Here is a 20393-nt window from a genome sequence, read left to right as displayed (position 1 = left end):
TTCATGCTTTTAGTGCTCTTTTGACTGAATTTTACCAGGTAGAAATGTACCTTTTCTGACCCCAACACAAGAGTTCCTCTGTGTTCTAAGAGTTTAAAGAAATGCATTTAAAAAACTTAAAACGAGGCCAGATTTCCTTCAAAAGCCTGGTTTGACCAGCAAGTCAAGCTAATTTACAGTTATTGATGAGCTCTTTTTCTGTGATATCTGCCATTTAAGTCCTAAAAAGCTATTTAAGGGTCGTTTTCCTTCCACTTCTCAATCACCGACGTGTCCAACTTCACAGGACCTGCCCAAAGGTTCCCGTTTCTGTCATCCTCGCAAAAACGGACTAAAAGGACGCTTCTCCGGGTCATCCAGCTCACCTTGTCCGGCAGCTCACTTTCTCTGTCGGGTAGACGATCTTCCCACAGCGGGCGCACTGAGGGTTCATCCTCGGAACCTCCTCCGCGGTCTCCTCCGCTTCTTTAAAACAGATATAGTTGCCGTCGCCGGCAGCCGAGCGCCACAAGTTCCAGCAAACGTTTGACAACCAGCGCGAATGTAGAGATACAAGTCACAAAATGTAGAGATACAAGTCAGTAGGAGACAGACGGAGCCTCTGTGGACGCACGAAGGAGCCGCGTCCGGCTGGAGACTCGCTGATGCTGCGCTGACAACCACCGTCAGTGACAAGCTAGCGAGAGTGAGCTCACGAGACCGGAAATTAGCGACAGTAACCGGAAGTAAACAAAGGAGCAGACAACTCTGCGTTAAAGTTTCATTCAAATATGCAAATAAAGAGTCAAATAACAAATACATTGAAACTTAACAGAAAATATAAGGACTCATCAATTTTATTTATACCCAAAATGTAGTTTCTGTCATTACATAAACTTCCTCATGCAAATATTTACACTGTATGATATTAAACTATTAGCATTACACAAATGTAATTTAAGTTATGCTCAAAAATACATGTAAAAATGTTTCGATCCTCAGTCACATAACACAAAGCAGATAAACACATAAGGAAACACAGTAAAGTTTCAAATTTAAAAAAAATATCAAATCTAAAATATATTCACAAAAATAAGCATAAAAATTGAGAATCTGTGACTGTGTACTTCGCAATCCCTTGCTTATTCTAATATTATTATCCTTTTCCTATTTTAATTATTCCGTTTTTAGAATAGTTTATGGTTGAACCTCAGGACGGAGGCAAAGCTTGACATGCGGAAAATGGGTGAGCTTCTTAATCACAGAAGAGGAATTTTAAAGTCTTGTTTAATGTGAAGAGGGAGAAATAATCAAACTATTAGACTATTTCAGACACTTTCAGCCTCAGCTGTATCTTTTAATATTAATTATTTTATTTATTTATTTTTACAAAAAGCATCTTTACTCTTTGGCCCCATCTACTGTCTGTTGTGTGTCTAATTTGATCCTGCTGGTTGTGTTAGCTTTACGTGCGCAGAGGTTCCTGCTACAATCAGGAACAAACTCCACTTGTTTATTCTCACAGTCTGCTGATAAAATCTATTCTTGTTCTCCTAAAGCTGCAGAAAGCAGCAGTGGGCCTGACTTCATGCTACACCTACAAACCTGAGAATGGAGCCGAGCTTTATTGCTAAACAGGATTTGGGTTTTTTTTGTCTGTGCTAAATGGAAAGTGTTTGTCCTTTGGTGGTCCAACAGGACAACGATTTGGATGGATGGATGATTTGACGTTATTGATAATAAAAACAGCTGAAAATGGAAGCAGAGATGTTTCAGAGCACCAGAGTTCAGAAAGAGTTTCTAATCAAACACTGCCTTTATCTTTCAAAATATGGTTTCAACCCCTTTAACATGATCAAATAGTCATAACAATGAACAAGTATCACTTGTCCTGTTATTTATACTTCTGCTTCTGGTTACCACCCGCCATCTTCAGGTCATCCTGCTCCATCAGCGTCAAATATTTCCCCTTTGACTGGCAGAACTGCACGCTCAAATTCACGCATGCACGGGCAGGATTTTTCATTGTTGTTTGAAACGCAGACAAACTGTGACATGATGTTTTAAACTGAGCTGAGTCAAGATTTTATAGAATCTAAACACATATGAAACACTGATATTTGATGTTCATCATGGTGGTGGTGACGGTGGTGGTGCTGAACTGTGTGGTCGCCCTCAACCTCCACTTCAGGACGCCGAGCACGCACGTCATGTCTGAGTGGACCAAACAGGTAAGACACACACGTCCTGTTGTCCCTTTGTTGAACAGATGAACATCAGATATATGAACATGTGACTTAATAACATATGAACGAGAATATAAAGGATATATGAACATATGACTTAATAACATATGAAAGAGGATATATGAACATGTGACTGAAGAACATATGAAAGAGATATATGAACAAATGACTTAATAACATATGAAAGAGGATATATGAACCTATGACTTAATAACATATGAAAGAGGATATATGAACCTGTGACTTAATAACATATGAAAGAGGATATATGAACATGTGGTTTTTCCACTATAACACACAGACATACACACATCAGTATCAGTGTTCCAAATCCTGTTTTCTTTTTCTGCCAGCTCTTCCTCGAGCGATACCTACCCCGCATCTTGCGCATGTCCTGCCCTGCTGAGGCAGAGCCGTACTGGGATGGAGCGTTACCGCGGCGATCCAGCTCAGTGGGCTACATGGCCTCGGCTGAGGAGTACGACAGTGTGAAGTCCCGCAGTGAGCTGATGTTTGAGAAACAGTCTGGGAGACACGGACTGGTGACCCGAGTCACACACGCTGCCAGGACGTTTCCAGAAACATTTAAACACATGAGATATAGAAGCATCAGTAGCTTCATTTGAGTTCTGAGCTTTGGTGTCTGTGAGTAGCTGTGAAACCACAAGAAGAGGGAGGAGCGAGCGATCAGCTGTACGCAGAGATCAAGCCGGTGTGGATGGAGCCACTACATCATTAAACACATGCGCAACATGAACGACTACAATGAGCTCAGAGGGTTCAAACAGAGTCCTCAACCCAAAGTCTGATTTAAAAAGATCAAAAGTGGCGTAAATGTCTGGTCCTGACAGGAGAAGGATAACTGGAGCGGCATCGCTCGTACAGTAGACCGACTCTGCCTCTTCCTGGTTACCCCGGTGATGACCTTTGGCACCGTAATCATCTTTCTGACGGGAATCTGTAACCAACCTCCTCATCTGCCCTTCAAAGGAGCCCCGCATGACTACAGAGAGGAGAACCCACGCCTGCTGTGATGCTCACACACAGCCAGGGCTTTTTCCATCGCCATCGTTTCTCTTGGGGAAATGTTGCATTTCTTTATCTTAATAACAACAAATCTTTAGTTTGTTCTATAGGAGCTCCATATGTTTAGTGTCAAAGACTTCTTAGATTGTGTTCATTGCTGGCACATAAAGAAAAATGCTTTGATTTTACTAAAGTGACACAAACCCATCTCAACATTGTTTTTTATATCCTCTATATTATTTTGTGTAGTCTGTGTAACTGTTGTGCTTTATTTCTGCTGGCTTCTTTAATGGGATGTAAACCAGCCTGACATAATACCAGTTGAGTACTTTATTTTATGTTGCCAAAGGTTTAAAAACAGCCTGAGAGAATAAGAAATTGTGAAACTTTAGAGGATGAATTATTGGTGGTATCTGATCTTGAACAGCAAATTGAAAGAGTATTTTATAGGGAAGTGAAATACTGTTTGGACCTCTAATCAGGCAAAGAGAAAGTTGTTAAGAACTGCTCTAAAAACACCACCTCAGGGGGACTATATCCAAATCTCTCCCTTTACTGATGGGACGTTGAAACGTCAATACGCGGATTCATACATCTAGAACTGGACGTTGCACCAGAACTGGAAGCGCGGACTGATACATTTTTAACAGCGGTCCTGCTTCAGCCCTCTGGGGCTTAATAACAAAATACGAAAAATACGAAAATTTTAATTTTGGAAACATTGTTGTGACTCGTCGGCTTTTGCAAAATTGGTAAATACACGCTAGCATGCATGTTTTAAGCTATCGTACCGGTATGTTTTACCATGCCCCGCCCTATAATCCGGAGCGCCTGATGTATGTGTTAAATACAGAAATAGCACCCGTAACTGAGGCTGCACCTTTTAATACGCTGCGCCCTTTGGTCGCGAACATACGGTATATAGAACATAGGGCACGTTTGTGCGTGATCACTCCGCGTCTGCGCAACGACAACAACCTCCTATCTTTAGTATTGCTGCGCCAACTGGTGGTCTTTTGGGTTGAGGATAACGGTGATCTATATGTAGCTATATGTAGCTATAGCGTCATTGGGCTCCACTCCAGCCACTCCTGGTAGTTCCTCAAAAACACTGAGTTTTTAGTGGATGCACAATCTGTGGAAGCCAACATTGAAACTTCTGAAGAGCCAAAGTTCTTGCAACAAAAATATAGTCCCCAATTAGGTTGTTTTGTTATCACACGACCCCGTCCCCATTATCTTAAGAGAATATAAAAGAATGAGTGGAGACAGAAGAGAGAATGAGACGTTTTTGGCACGTGTCGCTCTGGATTTTGTGTTTATTTTTGCAGTAAACTTAAAGGAGGCCTTTTCACTTTATGTTTGATTGCATTTAAGCTGATATTCCATTCTTGACATCTTTAAATTTACAGTATTGATGGGAGTTTTATTTGGTCATTTTGCTTCTTTTTATTTCCTATTTCCCACATTTATTATTTGTTTTTATTAGATTGCAATAAATCCTATAACATTGAACAGACTGACTAAAGTCAAATGACCTGCGGTTCCCACCGATAGCCGTCATTCTGATGGTTTTTGCTGGCTGCAGCTGAAATATTCCAATGCTCCATGTCACAGAGACAGTAAATACTAAACCCTAAAGATTCTGAAGGCATGATGTAAAATAGTAACGTATAATACAGACATTTGAAGAGACAATTAAGAGAATGTTTCCATGCTTATAAGAGTGGCCGAGGAGCCATTTAGAACTTTATAAAGATGCATTGTGTGATACCAGGAACTAATTTAACTTCAAGGCGAAGCTGCTTCTGCTTTGTCGACCATCGACTGATCTCCTGAAAGTCCACCACCGCTTTTTAAAAACTGAATTTTTCATCTATGGAGGGAGTAGACGGCAGATGTTTCCACAGATGCTCTTCACCAGTGGTCAGTGAGTGATGCAGCAGATGAGCGGGAGTTGACTGGCTTCAACCAGCTACTGACTCAATGTCTCCAGCCCATAGTCTGGATTCTCTACGAGATCAGACAGCGGCTTCACTCCTGAATCCTGCAGCTGGTTCTGACTCAGGTCCAGTTCTCTGAGATGGGAGGGATTGGACCTCAGCGCCGAGGCCAGAGAGTCACAGCTGATCTCTGATAAACTGCAGCTCCTTAATCTAAATAAAGAAGGGAAACTTTTATAAGGTTATAAGTGAAACCAGTATTAATCTGAAAGGTTAATCAAAGGCATGATCTGTAAATATTTAATTTAGTTACAGGTTAAAAAATGATAGTAATATGTAATTACCACAATTCCAACCTCTCAGGTTTGCACTGTTCCAAAGGAGAATATATATTGTTCTGGCCCTCACTCTTCCCAGGTTCTCCCACCTCTTTCCCTCCCATCTCATCATGGAGATCCATCTCACCTGTGGCTCATCTTTAAAGGCACAACCTGTCTTAGATGACTTCCTGTCTCCCTCGCCATCTCCCTCCTCGTTGGCTGGTGTCTACCAGGCACCCTCACCTAGTTTTGTCTAATTTTGGTGACCATCTGTCGGCTTTTTCATTGTCCTTAAATCAATTTATCATGAATAAGTGGTCCCCGTGTGGCCCTCCCTCCTGAAGGAACTGGGCACAACACACACACTCAGAAAGTGTGAGGACCCTCGGATGGAATAATGGACATTTTTGAGAATGGTGTTTACCTCAGAGTTTCCAGTCGGCAGTTTGGAAAGTGGAGAGAACCACAGAGCAGCTTCACTCCTGAATCCTGCAGCTGGTTCCAACTCAGGTCCAGTTCTCTGAGATGGGAGGGATTGGACCTCAGCGCCGAGGCCAGAGAGCCACAGTTGATCTCTGATAAGCTGCAGTCAATCAATCTGAAAAATGCAGGATGAGGTTATACGGAGCAGGTCTGCATGTTATCTGCGTCAGTACTAAACCTACGTTAGTTCTTAGTTGGGTCAGACCTGAATTCACGATATTACAAGGAATTTTTTTAATGTGGTGCATCACAGCAGTGTTGAGAACAGCCTCACTTCACCATCTTAGCAGCTGGTATATAGGTAGAAAAATGAAGACTGACCTGAGCCTCTCCAGTTTACAGTTTGGACTCTCCAGTCCAGAACAGAGCAGCTTCACTCCTGGATCCTGCAACGTGTTGTAGCTCAGGTCCAGAACCATCAGATGGAGAGGTTGGACTTCAGAGCCGAGGCCACAGAATCACAGCTGGTCTTTGATAACCTGCAGCCACTTAGGCTAAAATAACAATATTTTGAGAGAAGACAAATAAAAATCAACATGTACCAGAGCAAAACACAGCTTACAAGCAACAAACCTCTGGTCCTGCACCGGCTTATCTGCCGTATGTTCCTATTTTGGGTTCTTTCAGGGCGGTTGGACAAGATCTACAGCGTATGTAAAGTGTGTGTAGGTCAAAATCCCTTCCAAGTTTGTGAAACCACATTTCTCAATAGCACTCAACTCTTGTCAGGAGTTGGGACAAAGCGACCCACTCCTGACAGCTTGTGGGCGATGCTGCAGCGACCCTGCAATCCCTACACTCTCTGGTGAAACCAAATCAAAGGTTTTAGACACTGCTGGATGCTGGAAGGGTGGCTATAGTCTGGACGCATCGTTCCCCTGACTGCACATTTCTCCAACAATGATTGGCAGCTGGTGTCACTTGTTCTCCAGATGAGAGAAGGAAAGAGAGCCCCCCCACAGTGTGTTTGATTGCCCCACTGCAAGCTCAATGCTGCCAGAAAACATTGCAGGAGCATCAATTCCCCTCAGGGCATCAACAAGGAGCTCAGGAAAAGGTGCAGCTGCCACCTACTAGAGACAAGCACACTGAGCTGAGATTCAAAGCCCTCTCCTCCCAAGAGAAGAGCTTGTTTGTTGGAGGCTCTTCTGGGCGATACCTGGTGCCACAGCTCCAGCTCAGCCCGTCTCTGGAGCTGAGGTGGAGCTGAGCAAGTTTCATGGTTCTCCACCACTTCCTCTGGCTGAGGACCTTCTCAGCTGGTGGTTTCTGCTCCACCTTCCAAGTTGAGCAGGTGATACTTCTGCATTCCTGCCACCAGTGTCTCTGCAGAAAGACTCTTCTCTACTGTTTTATATTAGATTATAGAAAATTAGGATTTTTGGTTGATGTCTTAGATGTTGTTGACTAAGAGCAGGTTTTTCTTTTTAACAGAAAGATTCGATTAGAAGAGCAAATGTATTATTTTATGAGCTACTTCCACTACTATTATATTCACATACTTCCATATTGTCTTAGATTGCACGCTGCCATTTATTGCATCGTTCATATAAAGTCATATTTGTGAGGAGAAAAACTCAAATAAGGTCATTTTCTTTAATGACCATTACAACAGAAGGAGGCGATGAACAAACAGATTTATCTAAAAATGTGAAAACTTATGGATGGAAACCTTTTTAAAATGGTTGCATTGTGTAGAATCGGTGTAGAATCAACTTGTTGACTTCTGATTTGGACTCCAATGGAAGTGAGGTGCAACAATTGTGGATGCTGAAAGCTTCAGATCTTCATGAAGGTTTCTGTGGTTGGACTGACCTGCTGCCCCTTTAAGAGGGAGGCAGGTTTGGGCTTCTGGCTGGAATGAAGCCACCTCAGATGAGAATGACTGCAGGCTTTCGGTACCAAGGTTTAACAGGGTGCTCACTTCACACTTGGGCTTTTCTCTTTTTTGGGATGGCTTTTCTCAGGAGAGAAGGGGCATGGCACACTGCAGCAGCTTTCTTTTGGGGTTTGCTAGTTTTCCTTCTGATCTTTAAAAGACAGGAAGAACCATTTTTGATTTGTCTGAATGTTTGGGCGGTTTTGTGGCCAGCCTAAAATAAAACAAGACAAATCTACAACTGATACTTCCTGTCTAGTCATTGATGACCATCCTCACATGGGACAGATTTCCACAACCAATTTAATACTGCAAATCTGTCCTGTGTGGTCTTTTTTCCGAGAACTGTAACACTACGTTTATAACAAAGATCAAACATGTAAACATTTATGTCTAACTAGTTACACCTGGGAAAGTACTGGATCATCTCTGACTGACCTGAGAGTCTCCAGCTTACAGAGAGGATCCTGGAGAAACCCACAGAGCTGCTTCACTCCTGGATCCTTCAGCTTGGTCACAGTCAGCTCCAGAACCCTCAGATGGGAGGGATTGGACCTCAGCGCCGAGGCCAGAGAGTCACAGCTGATCTCTGATAAACTGCAGCGCCACAGCCTAGAAAACCAATAAATGGGGCAAATAAAAACACATTTCTAAATATGAAAATGAAGAGAAAAGCAGAAAATGCAAAGAAATTTAGAAAAGAGCAACAGAGGCCTCCTGACCTGAGCGTCTCCAGTCTGCAGTTTGGATGCATCATTGCAGAAGACAGTAACTTTACTGCATCTGTCAGGCTTTCGTTCCAGCTTAAGCTCAGCTCCCGTAGATGAGAAGGGTTTGACGTCATTGCTGAGGCCACAACTTCCCAATGTCTCTTTGAAAGAAGACCACCAAACAGTCTGTTGTGTATGAAACAAAAATAGTGAGTCAAACTTTGGGATTTCTAATCAACTTATCTGAGAATCTACCTCAACACAAATGTAGCTCATTTCCTGGAAAAGCTAAATTCAACACCGTAGAGCAACAGTTTGAACGACCATCAGATCTGAAATGACACTGAATTATTCTGAACATTTGTCTTATTTTAGAACAGCTCATAATTACTCAATTTTAAAATGATTATAGCAAATGGTTTAAAGAAACGTGCATCTTTTTATCTGTCTATCGGCTCTTTGGATATTTTGCATTTCATCCAATTTGTACGATGGTGCGTCAAGTCTTAATTCAGCGATCGATCGATGACATCAGAGTCTCTGGTTGCATCGATTGCCCTCAGCTTCTGTTATATCTGCCTGTTTCCCTTCAAATCATTTTCACTGCACCTTTTGTTGCTAGTGATGAAGTTGCCACCTAACGGGTGTGGAAAGGCTCAAACAACTTTGTGGGTCACATAAAGGCTCCAAACGGAACCGCCACAAAGACCTAAAACACCCATTTAAACCAACGAGGGGGCTGTTGTTTACGTTGAACAAATGAAGCAAAATAGTCACGTGTCATTAGTTAAAATGTGTTTTTCTGTTATTTGAATACAATGTATACACAAACAAAAGTGATTTAATGACATGACAGTAATTTCATGATAGTCAGTTAACTTGTGGCTCCTATTATTCCTGCCTTATGTTGGTTTGTCTGGATTGACCTTTGAACTTATATCCAGCCAGTGCTGAACATTTCTGGATGAATTGTTGTTTTTTTTAATTTATGGACGCTGCAATGGAGATAAAGAATTGAAGGAATGACCACTGGAGGGAGTATTGCTACCTGACATGATCCACTCGCTTGATTTAAACGCCGATGTCCGGCCCCAAAAATCTTTACTTACTCGGCCTTCCTGCAGTTCCTCACAGCTGGAATCAGGCGACGTCGTCCCTCCTCTGAGGTGGTACTGCCGCAGGTTCAGCTCATCCAGAACCTCCTCTGACATCTGCAGCAGGTAGGCCAGAGCTGAACAGTGGATCTCTGACAGTCTCCTCTCTGATTTCTTCTCTGACTTCAGGACCTCTTGGATCTCCTGATGGACTGACTGATCCTTCATCTCCATCAGACAGTGGAAGATGTTGATGCTTCTGTCTGGGGAGATTTTATCACTGTTCACCTCCTTCAGGTTGTTGAGGACCTTCTGGATGGTTTTGGGTGGTTCTCCATCTGATCCAACAGTCCACCCAAGATCCTCTGATTGGACTCCAGAGAGAGACCATGAAGGAAGCGAACAAACAAGTCCAGGTGCCCATTTTTACTTTTGAGAGATTTCATTAGTGCTCTCCTGAGGAAGTCATCAAGAGATGTGGCTGGATCGTTATTTAACAACCCAACAAACCGGAAAAAGGATATTGGTTTCGAATATTTTGGAAAAGACTCCATAATCCCTTTATTCTTGATGGTGTAATGGTGGAACATGTAGACGGCAGCCAGAAACTCCTGAATGCTCAGATGAACAAAGCAGTAGACTGATTTCTGGAAGATCACACTCTCTCTCTTGAAGATCTCTGTACAAACTCCTGAGTACACCGACACCTCGGAGACGTCCAGTCCACATCGCTCCAGGTCTTCTGAGTAGAACATGATGTTTCCTTTCTCCAGATGTTCAAACGCCAGCCGACCCAACTTCAGAAGGAGTTCTTTATCAGCCTCAGTCAGTTCCTCTGGTCTCTGCTTTCCTCCATACTTCTGCTTCTTCCTCTTTATCTGAACCCTCAGGAAGTGTGAGTAGAGGTCAGTCAGGTTTTGGGCAGCTCTCCTCTCTGGTCTCTGGTCATCATGTCCTCCAGAACTATAGCAGTGATCCAGCAGAAAACTGGGATCAGACACATGATGTGGAGGCTCCTGGAGGCCTTGATGTGTGAGATGATTCTCTTGGACAGATCTTCATCACTGAACCTCCTCCTGAAGTACTCCTCCTTCTGGGAGTCAGTGAAGCCTCGTACTTCTGTGATCCTGTCAACACACGAGGGAGGAATCTGATAGGCTGCTGCAGGTCTGGAGGTGATCCAGAGGAGAGCTGAGGGAAGCAGGTTCCCCTGGATGAGGTTCACCAGGAGCACGCCAACGGACGATACTTGTGTGACATCAGAGATGACCTGATGCTTGTTGAAACCCAGTGAAAATCTGCTTTCATCCAGGCCATCAAAGATGAACAGAAGTTTCCAGACAGTCAGATCTTCTGCTCTGATCTTCTGTAATGTTGGATGGAAAACATGAAGCAGTGAGAGAAGACTGTGCTGCTCATCTCTGATCAAGTTCAGCTCCCTGCATGAGAGCGGAAGCACCAGACTGATGTCTTGGTTCTCCAAACCTTCTGCCCAGTCCAGACTGAACTTCTGCACTGAGAAGGTTTTTCCAACGCCGGCGACACCGTTGGTCAGAACCACTCTGATGTGTCTCTGTTGCTCAGATAAGACTTTGAAGATGTCCTGGCACTTGATTGGAGTGTCCTGGATGTTCTTCTTGGAGGTTCTCAAGCTGTCTCACCTCATGTTGTGTGTCCACCTCCTCACTTTGTCCCTCAGTGATGTAGAGCTCAGTGTAGATCTTGTTCAGCAGGGTTCCACTTCCTGCTTCATTAGTTCCTTCAGTCACATGTTCACATCTTCTCTTCAGACTGATCTTATGACCTTCTATCACCTCCTGCAGTTCACCACCCTCTAAAAAACAATCTTTTAAATCATTTTACAATTGTCATCTACAGCAGTAGCACAGATGTCCTCAACTGGAAAATATTCTGTCATGTTTGAATGATAGAAGCAACAGTCGGGTCATGACCCATCTTACTGTCACTTTTAAATGTTATGTCTTCTTATGTACACCTATTCTTTTATTTCATTGGGTTTCAATCTAATTTAGTCTATAACAACCATTTCCATGTCTTCCAAGAGTTTGCTTGGACTAAACAGCTGGTAAAAGCTGGATGATATTTAGAAAAACACATCAAACCTTCTCCAAACACATCATACTCAGCAGACCCATTGTCCTGTAAAGGTCACCTGCCTTCAGCTCTTTAACACTTTCCAGAACTAAATGACTAAATGTTGCTAAATACTGTCTAAGCATTTAGGAAGGTCTGAAGAGGGTCCAGGGGTTCCAGTGGAACCAAACAAGAGCTCTCTGGATCTTCTCTTGCACATTGTAAATACACAAGTTGTTCCTTTATTCCGACCCAAAAGTATCTTATAAATACAAATGTACGAGCTTACGTGAGACGCTGTTGTTCAGGTCGGCGGTCTGCAGTTCAGTTCTCCGTTTCTTTTCACCCTTGGGACAGGAGGAATCTCCAATGGAAGCAGACCGTTTCTGATAGCTGTCAAAAATGGGAATAGTGGTTATACATGTCTACTGGGCGTTAGCAACGCCTAAGAAAGGCTGCGTTCACTTCTACTTTCAGTTTGCTCTGACAGTTGAAGATTGAATGAACACTGAGCAAAAAATATAAAGTTATTTAGGTTCTAACAAGCTCGTTTAGTTGGAGAAAAGTGTATTTGATCTAAGTGTTTAGTGGCTTTTCTTCATTGTGAATTTATGTTAAAAATAAAAGTGCCAAATCAGGAATATAAACTCATAGAATAGAACAAAAGTTCTCCATTTATGCTCCAAATACAGTCGTCTGGTCTCTGAAACTGATCATTAAATAGCACAGAGGTCACGCGTATTCAAAAGCTTATTTCAACCATTTAGAAATGACTGATATTGTTGTCTATGGGTTTATTAGAACCAGGAGCCTTAAAAATAGACTTTTTAATGAATTTTCATGACATGTGGTGGAACAGTGTGGCAGAACAAGCTGCACAGACCTGCCATGTCTTACCCATCCGTATCTAAATGGAGAGCTGGAGCACTCTGCAATGGTGGATATTGTTGGGAAACTTTAAAATATATGCCTAGGAATTTTTGTGAGATGATGTTAACCCATGTAGGAGAAATGACCAGTTAAAAACAGAAGCAATTTTCAGTTTTAAAAGATTTACCACACTAAAATTAACATGGGGGTTAATGGGAGCGAACGCCTGACATGTTGGTGCACCGTTTCATTTTAAGGACCTGATGAATTTCATTTTTCACGATAGTAGAGGCTAATACCTACAAAATGATGTTTTGTATGGTTGTGAAATGTTCTAAGGCAGAGTTATGTGGTTCAGAAAACCTTACTTTAAAGGTGAGCCTTGAGGTCTGATACCAAAGTTTAAAGGGTCGCCTTTGGACCGGTCACTCTTCAGGGACACCCTGCTGGGCACTGTGGACTCTGCTCTGTCCTCGTCCATCCTGAGGAAACATCAGAAATAGTGATGAGACTGTGATGAAGGTAAATAATCTGGAGAGGTTGTAGTTCAATAATCCCAATTCACTGCATTTTTATCAAACAGGAACATTTCTAATACATTCTGGATAACAACTGAATCAATAAATCAATGATGTCTCTGTATAATTTTCATGTTTTCAGAGTTTAAGCTGCTTTTTTTAACTGTTCCCTGCAGTGAGAAAAGAACTGGCACCTTTTCCAGCCCCTCATCCTGCAGCACTGAATGTGCTCTAAAGTTCTTTCCAGAGCAAACGTCTCTGCACTTGCAGCAACATGTTGTAGTCATGGATCCATGAGGAGAACCGGATACAGGAAACGCCCCCACTTTGATCCCAAAACCCAACTGGTGGCCAACGGTGGTCCGGCAACGACGGGGACGCTGGTCCATCGGGCCGACAACACTGGTTTTCCACAGGCCAACATGGTGAAAGGACTGTCTTCAGCTCAGCCACTAAATGATTTGGTGCTACATAAACATACTAGTCAGGACTTTTTAACTTCCCTCATTTGTTCTCCTCTTCAATTATTTCTATGATCCAAGTCCTCAAAGATCACTGCTCTATTTAAAATAGATGAAAGAAATGACACCCACTCCTGCATTTCTTTCACAGTGGTTCCACAACATAGAACAATAAACCACTGTGAGAAAACGTGCAACATGAACCCAAAATCCTGTTGGTGTCCTGTGATCCTGTGTGGATTTATTTATTTAGTTATTTTTTAAACTTTATTGTCTTAAATTGGTCCGGCTGAGAGATGCTAACTTGCGATTAGATGTTGTTTGACAGGTAATACCAAAATATCCAGCTGTGACCTGGACTGTTGAACAACTCTAATAACTCTAAGAGCTTTTCACCTGTCACAAAATGTCGCTCTTCCTGCTTCGTCTGAACAGAATACTTTCACTTTTAAAACCTAATCAACAGCTTTATGGCGTATATATTACTACCATTAAAGCATTCTGGGAGGGTTTAAAGTTCTTTTAGGATCAGTAGCAAAGAGCAGAAAAATAAAATAAACTTCACTTAGAAAGACTATTCAGCTATAACTAAAGACAGACTATAAGAAAGTTAAATAAGACCTATTAATTTATAATGTATAACGATGTTTTGTGATAAAACTAAATATGTCTAGTTGAATCAAATCTTGATTTTATCTCCAAACACAACTGTCAATTCTTTTCAATAATGCTCTTCGTTTACTCACCTTGTCGGTCTTCAGTCTTCCTGCTTAGTCTGAAAGGAATTCTTTTAAAAACTGGTTTGTTGGGTTCCCAGTTTCTGGGACCGTTGTTGCGGGTGTCTACCTGCAGGGGGCGTGGAGGAGCCGCTCATCAGCCACAGCTGGCCCCGCAGACACACGCACCTGCGGTCTCTCTTCAATCTCCCGTTAGATTTAAGGACAGAACTCCCGTCTGCCAGCGGCGGAGTGTTTTCGTCCTCATCGCCAAACCCTGACTTCTGTGGCTTGACTATTTTGGAGAGTTTTCCTCGCGGACTTGTTTTGGACTCTCTCGAGGTCTCTCCGCCTCTCTGTGAACGCGGACCGAACTGTTCTTGTTCACTTTGAAATAAAGACGCTTTTCGGACACCATTCTCCACCATTATTGAACCTAGTTAAATAAATAAGATATACGATGCTTTACAGATTTTAAAAGACTTGTAAAAGCAGCATATTTCTGCAGCCCTGGAGTCCAGGAGGAGCAGCAGAGGTCAGAATGTGACGGAGCGCGTTTAACTATCGTCTGCAGTTCCACTCGTGTCCACCGGGTGGCGGTAAAGCACCACATGATATTTCTCCTTTTTGGAACTCCTACAGCTATTTTTGATGAATTCAGATGACGACTGAAACTGTCGATGACCGATAGAAAGTTCGTCCATTTTTTCACTTTCATTGTTTATTGTCATTTTTGGGTCTGAACTGGACCAGTTCTGTGAGCTGTTTTGCTTTTTCTCTGGACCAGATGTTCCAGGCAGGTTCCATCATCGGACACAGACGGAGACAGGTCACGTGACAACAGTCAGCCTTTAGTTCTTTATTACAGGAGGATCTGGTTTATATACAGACACGAATCTGCAAAATACTAAAAAGTATATGAACCCAAAGTACTAAAAAGTCTACATCCACGCACACGCGTGTATGAAGTGTTTATACACACGTGTGCGCGTACGTGCACACTGTATATTCATATAATAACTGTTAGTTTCTAAAACACCAAAGTAGAGTCACTGAGGCACGGCTTCACCTCCTTTACACCGAGGTTTCACTGAGCAGGTGTGATGAACTGTTGCAGGAGGAAAAGCATGGAACATGTTAATAACCGGACACAAAAACACTCAGGTTTATTGTCTGGACCTCGCCATCCCTTTGGGGAGCATCATCTCATTCTTCAGCTTTGAACTGTCAGAGTTCAAAGGTTTCATCCTTCCACAAGACCAGAAAACTTCCGCCCAACCTTCTGACCTCTAGTGTTGTATTTTCATCTCTTCAGAAATTATCATGTTCAACATTTTGTCTTCCAAAGGAAAAAGAAAAATTCTTCCCATCTGAAATTCGGGGCGAGACAATCCGAAAAAGGCAACTATCTCCAAATCTGAGCTTTCTGAGCGACTGATGTGAAGCTGGTGAAACCAGTTTGACGACCATTGTGAAACCAGGAGCAGTGTAAATGAGGGGGGGGGGGGCAGTGAGTGGATGCTGCATTCATCAAACACACAATAGTCAGAAGAGAAGAAGGAAGAACAGAAGCCCGTGTTCCTCAGTGTTGGTGTGGAGACGCCTGTTTGGAGGAGCAGGAAGCAGGCTGGACTCTTCCAGCTGGCTTTAATGCCACTTCTCTTCTGAGAACCTCCCAGCAGCTTTCTCTCCACCATCTTTTTACGCTGAAGGTTTTTGATCATTTCAGGTCAGATGTTCTTGGACTGAGGTTAAACATGTTTGTTCTTGTGCTCGGAGCGAACCGACGATCCTCTAAAGTCAGGCATCCTAAAGGTGGATGTTTTCTGAGGCCTGGAGGCTTTAAAGTGGCGCTTTTACCCACTTGTCCTCGTTCTGTTGGAAACTTGATACAAAAACCTTTTCTGGAGCTTCACGTTCTGCTCTTTTGAAGGAATGAAATGGTTTCATCAGCGCTGCCGGGGGCTGAGCAGGCTTCATAGATCTGAAGCTCTGAGATCCTTTAAAGATCTCCTGGAATCAGCAGATGGGGGTTTGATCAAAAACTGTAAGAATCAGTCAAGCTATCAAATCTTGACTCAGTCCAAGCGTGAACCAGTCCATCCAGAGCTGATTATGGCTCAGCCAGGAGGAAAGCACGGCCTGGGGGGGTTCATATGGAGCAGGCACACTCTGGCTCTATTGCTACTGAAAACAGCCCTTCAGCACAGCAGCCTGGAATACAGTTCTGGAGAACACCTGTTCCCAACAGAACCTGTTTAAAACGGGACCAGTAAAGATGCCCGGCGTGACCACGACCACGGGGAGAGAGGGGGGGGGCAGAGACAGGCGGTAACGCCGCTGCCCACCGATTCACCTGGAAACAACAAAAACCCCAGCAGCTTGGACCCAATATGGCAGCGTGTTCCTCAGAAACGCTCCTCAAACTCTCCCCACAGCTTTATTGCTAAACAGGATTTGGGTTTTTTTTGTCCGTGCTAAATGGAAAGTGTTTGTCCTTTGGTGGTCCAACAGGACCACGATTTGGATGGATGGATGATTTGATGTTATTGAGAATAAAAACAGCTGAAAATGGAAGCGGAGATGTTTCAGAGCACCAGAGTTCAGAAAGAGTTTCTAATCAAACACCGCCTGTTGGGAATAATCACTAAATCAAGTATCGTGTCATTAAAGACACGATGCCGGATCCAAAAAGTTCTAAATTTAATTTTATTTCCTTAATTTTCAAATGGGAATTTTGGGATCTCCAGAATGATGTCATCCCTGCCTCCATAACTGCTGCTGCAGGATCCATGAATGGATCTTTGGTGCTCTGGTCGCTACCGTCTAAATCTGGATGGATCAGCGTGAATGTGATAAATCATCAGCTGATGTTCTCGTTCCTCGTTCTGGAATGTTTGTGATCCTGATGGACGATCAGCTGATTGTCTCATTCAGACCAGATTGAAAGAAAACGTCGAGATTTCAGCAAATGGAGGGAAAGATCTTCACTTCCAGATCAATAAACGTCTGTGAAGTCAACAGATGTTTCTATATTTACCCCAAAGACAGAAAAACCTGGACTCTTGAGGCAAATGACTCCCTCAGAGCGGACGGAAACGATCGCCATGACGACAAGACGGAGAGTTTGGGACTGAGCGGAACACAGAAAGGTGCCCTTTCACCAGCGTTCAGTCCTGGAACAGCGGAAATGAGGATGTGGCTCTAAAACCGTTGATTTCTGAATGGTTTTCCCTGACGGCGCCCCCTTCAGCTCCCTCGAAAATATAAAAAAAACAGCCCGACCGCTCTGGCAGCACGATATTTTGAAAACTGCGTTGTCATTTTCCCTCCCTCTCTCTCCCCATCGTCTTCGTCCACCCCCCCCCCCCCTCCCACAGCCAGGCCTTATTGGAGATTAATGATAAACTCCAGAGACGCTCCCGCAGAGGCAGGAAGTGATGTCAAAGGTAGCGAATATTCCACGCTGCTCCTGTCCGGAACCGTCTTACGTTTGTGGGACAAAGTGCTGCCCTCTCGGCGCTCTGGTACATTCAGGGAACAAACGTCCACCTTTAAAGCCAGAAAAAGAACCTCTTATTTTTTTGCTTGGTGGCGCCGCAGCGGTTGGGTGTCCCGCCGTCAGTCGGAGTTGAGCGCTGACGGCGGCGGTTCGTCTGGCTCCTGACCTGCCGCCCCCTCCGCTGAGTTGTCCGTTTTGACGGCAAAGATCTCGGAGGTGGCGCGCGTCACGCTGTCATAGGATGGCGGCGATGATGTGGAGGAAATAGTTTGGGAACGCGCCATCTCTGAGCCGTAGTTTTCCCTCATCATGTCAGCAATCAGCCCTTCCTTCTCAGGCGGGTCCTCCCCAAACGGGACCTCGCTGCCAGCTGCACCTTCGCCCCGGAGGTGCCGAGGGGTGGTGATCTGACGGTACAGGTAGGAGGCGGCCTTCACCTGCCGCCTCACCAGGTGCCTTCGGTAGCACCTTTGGATCACTGTGGCTGACACCTCCTCCTGTTTTCTCCTCAGCGTTGTGGTGATCGGTTCATACGAGATCTTGGATGGATTAGCCATCATGAACTTCTCCTCCATCTGCTGCTTGAGAGCGTCCATTTCGCCCGACTCACCCAAGACTCGCTTTGTGAAGGCAAAGAGGATATCGAGGCAGTGGATTTTGTCCCCGCTGACCATCGGCAGATCCATGGAGATCAGCTTGATCTTGTTAGGTTTGGCGATCCGCAGTGGTTCTGACAGAGAGTCTGCAAAGTCCGACAACTTGGCGTACTCGATGAACTGTGTGGCTTCTGGGTCGAACTTCTCCCAAACCTCATAGAACATTTCAAAGTCATCCTCGCTCAGGGGCTCCGTGCTCTCCTCCGTGGCCACACTGAAGTTCTCCAGGATGATGGCGATGTACATGTTGACCACGATAAGAAAGGATATGATGATGTAAGTCACGAAGAATGTGATGCCCACAGACGGGTTCCCACAGTTCCCCCTGACGGTGGTGCCCGTGTGGGGAATGTTGGGGTTGCACTCCTCCGGGGAGTTGTTGAGGATGGGGCTGAGTAAAGTGTCCCATCCGGCTGAAGTGGTGATCTGGAATAAGCAGATCATGCTGTTCCCGAAGGTCTCAAAGTTAAACATGTCGTCGATACCCGCCTGTCGTTTGACGTAGGCAAAGTTGGCCATGCCAAAGATAGCGTAGATGAACATGACCAGGAACAGGAGGAGGCCGATGTTGAAGAGAGCAGGGAGGGACATCATCAGGGCGAACAGCAGGGTCCGGATACCCTTGGCACCCCTGATGAGGCGAAGGATACGTCCGATCCGGGCCAATCGAATCACCCGGAACAACGTCGGGGACACAAAGTATTTCTCAATTATGTCGGCGAGGACGATCCCTGAAAACAGAAGAAAAGTGGGTCGGTACACAGTTACACTCGTTCGCTAAAACACATTTACAGCATTGAGATGGAGGGATGATGAGGGAGGGAGGGAGGGAGGGAGGGATGATGGATGGATGGAGGGATGATGGATGGAGGGATGGATGGATGATGGACGGATGGAGGGAGGGATTAATGGAGGGAAAGAGGGAGGGGTGGGTGGGTGGAGGGATGATGGATGGATGGATGATGGATGGAGGGAGGGAGGGAGGAATGATGGAGGGAAGGAGGGAGGGAGGGATGATGGAGGGAGGGAAGGAGGGAGGGATGCATGGATGATGGATGGATGGATGGATGGAGGGAGGGATGCATGGATGGATGGAGGGAGGGAGAGAGGGATGATGGATGGATGGAGGGAGGGAGAGAGGGATGATGGATGGAGGGAGGGAGGGAGGGAGGGAGAGAGGGATGATGGAGGGAGGGAGGGAGGGATGGAAAGTGTGACTGAACCAGCTCTTCTCTCAAACACTATACTTAAAATAAGCTAAATTCAAAGAACCTTGTCTGATGTCACCAAAACAACCCCTCATTAAACACAGAACACACACCATCACAACCAGCCCGACACTGACACACACACACACACACACACACACACACAATCAAGCCACACTGAAAGCTTAATTACCTGGTACCTTATATGCTCTCTCTCCATGTCTGTGTGTGTGTGTGTGTGTGTGTCTGTGTCTGTGTGTGACTGATTTAGTGTACTGGTGTGTAGTATTTGTACATGCTCATGCTTGTGTGTTGGACACATGCCGACGAGGGTGTCTGGGGAGGTGAAGGTAACACCAGCAATCAGAGGTGCCAAAGGGTGGTCCTTGGAGACAAATCAAACATGATTGACCTGTAACATCCGCGCTGTGTGTGTGTGTGTGTGTGTGTGTGTGTGTGTGTGTGTGTGTGTACTGTGCTACTGTATGTAACGAAACAAGACCTTGGTGCAGGGAAAAACATCCAAGGCCACGTGGATGGTGGCTGTGTGGACAAATAATTGTCAGGCTTACATTTTATTGCTGCCTTTAGCCACAGGTGATCTCTCTTTCACATAAACTCACACACACACACACACACACACACACACACACGCACGCACGCAGTTGTGGCATTTTATTAGCTAAAG

The 20393-nt window shown here is 44.4% G+C and overlaps 2 protein-coding genes across 17 annotated transcripts in view; both read right to left on the bottom strand.

The window, feature by feature from the left end:
- Positions 1 to 14416, bottom strand: part of LOC130513627 (ribonuclease inhibitor-like) — a 34581-nt gene extending 20165 nt beyond the window's left edge. For 5 of the 8 annotated variants that reach the window (XM_057012455.1, XM_057012462.1, XM_057012461.1 and 2 more), the window contains exons 1-2: positions 14370 to 14416; positions 13013 to 13126 (exon numbers count right to left, since the gene is read on the bottom strand). Coding sequence is in view for 1 of the 8 variants with exons in the window: in XM_057012465.1 (XP_056868445.1) it covers positions 8315 to 8488; positions 8599 to 8720 (296 nt within the window). In the remaining 7 variants the exon portion in view is untranslated. Of the gene's footprint in view, positions 1 to 8314; positions 8489 to 8598; positions 8773 to 9695; positions 9979 to 13012; positions 13127 to 14369 lie in introns of those variants that run through there. The other 3 variants (XM_057012463.1, XM_057012464.1, XM_057012465.1) reach the window with 2 other exon arrangements.
- LOC130513623 (sodium channel protein type 4 subunit alpha-like) overlaps positions 821 to 20393 on the bottom strand; it is a 77416-nt gene continuing 57843 nt past the window's right edge. For 8 of the 9 annotated variants that reach the window (XM_057012440.1, XM_057012439.1, XM_057012441.1 and 5 more), the window contains one exon: positions 15170 to 19228. In XM_057012440.1, coding sequence (XP_056868420.1) covers positions 17961 to 19228 — 1268 coding nt within the window. In that variant the 3' untranslated portion in view covers positions 15170 to 17960. Of the gene's footprint in view, positions 1791 to 15169; positions 19229 to 20393 lie in introns of those variants that run through there. The other variant, XR_008946781.1, reaches the window with a different exon arrangement.

Source organism: Takifugu flavidus, chromosome 17 (genome assembly GCF_003711565.1).
Source record: "Takifugu flavidus isolate HTHZ2018 chromosome 17, ASM371156v2, whole genome shotgun sequence".
Classification (NCBI taxonomy): domain Eukaryota; kingdom Metazoa; phylum Chordata; class Actinopteri; order Tetraodontiformes; family Tetraodontidae; genus Takifugu; species Takifugu flavidus.
Note: the sequence above shows the minus strand (reverse complement) of the source record. Positions and strands in the feature narration are given on the sequence as shown.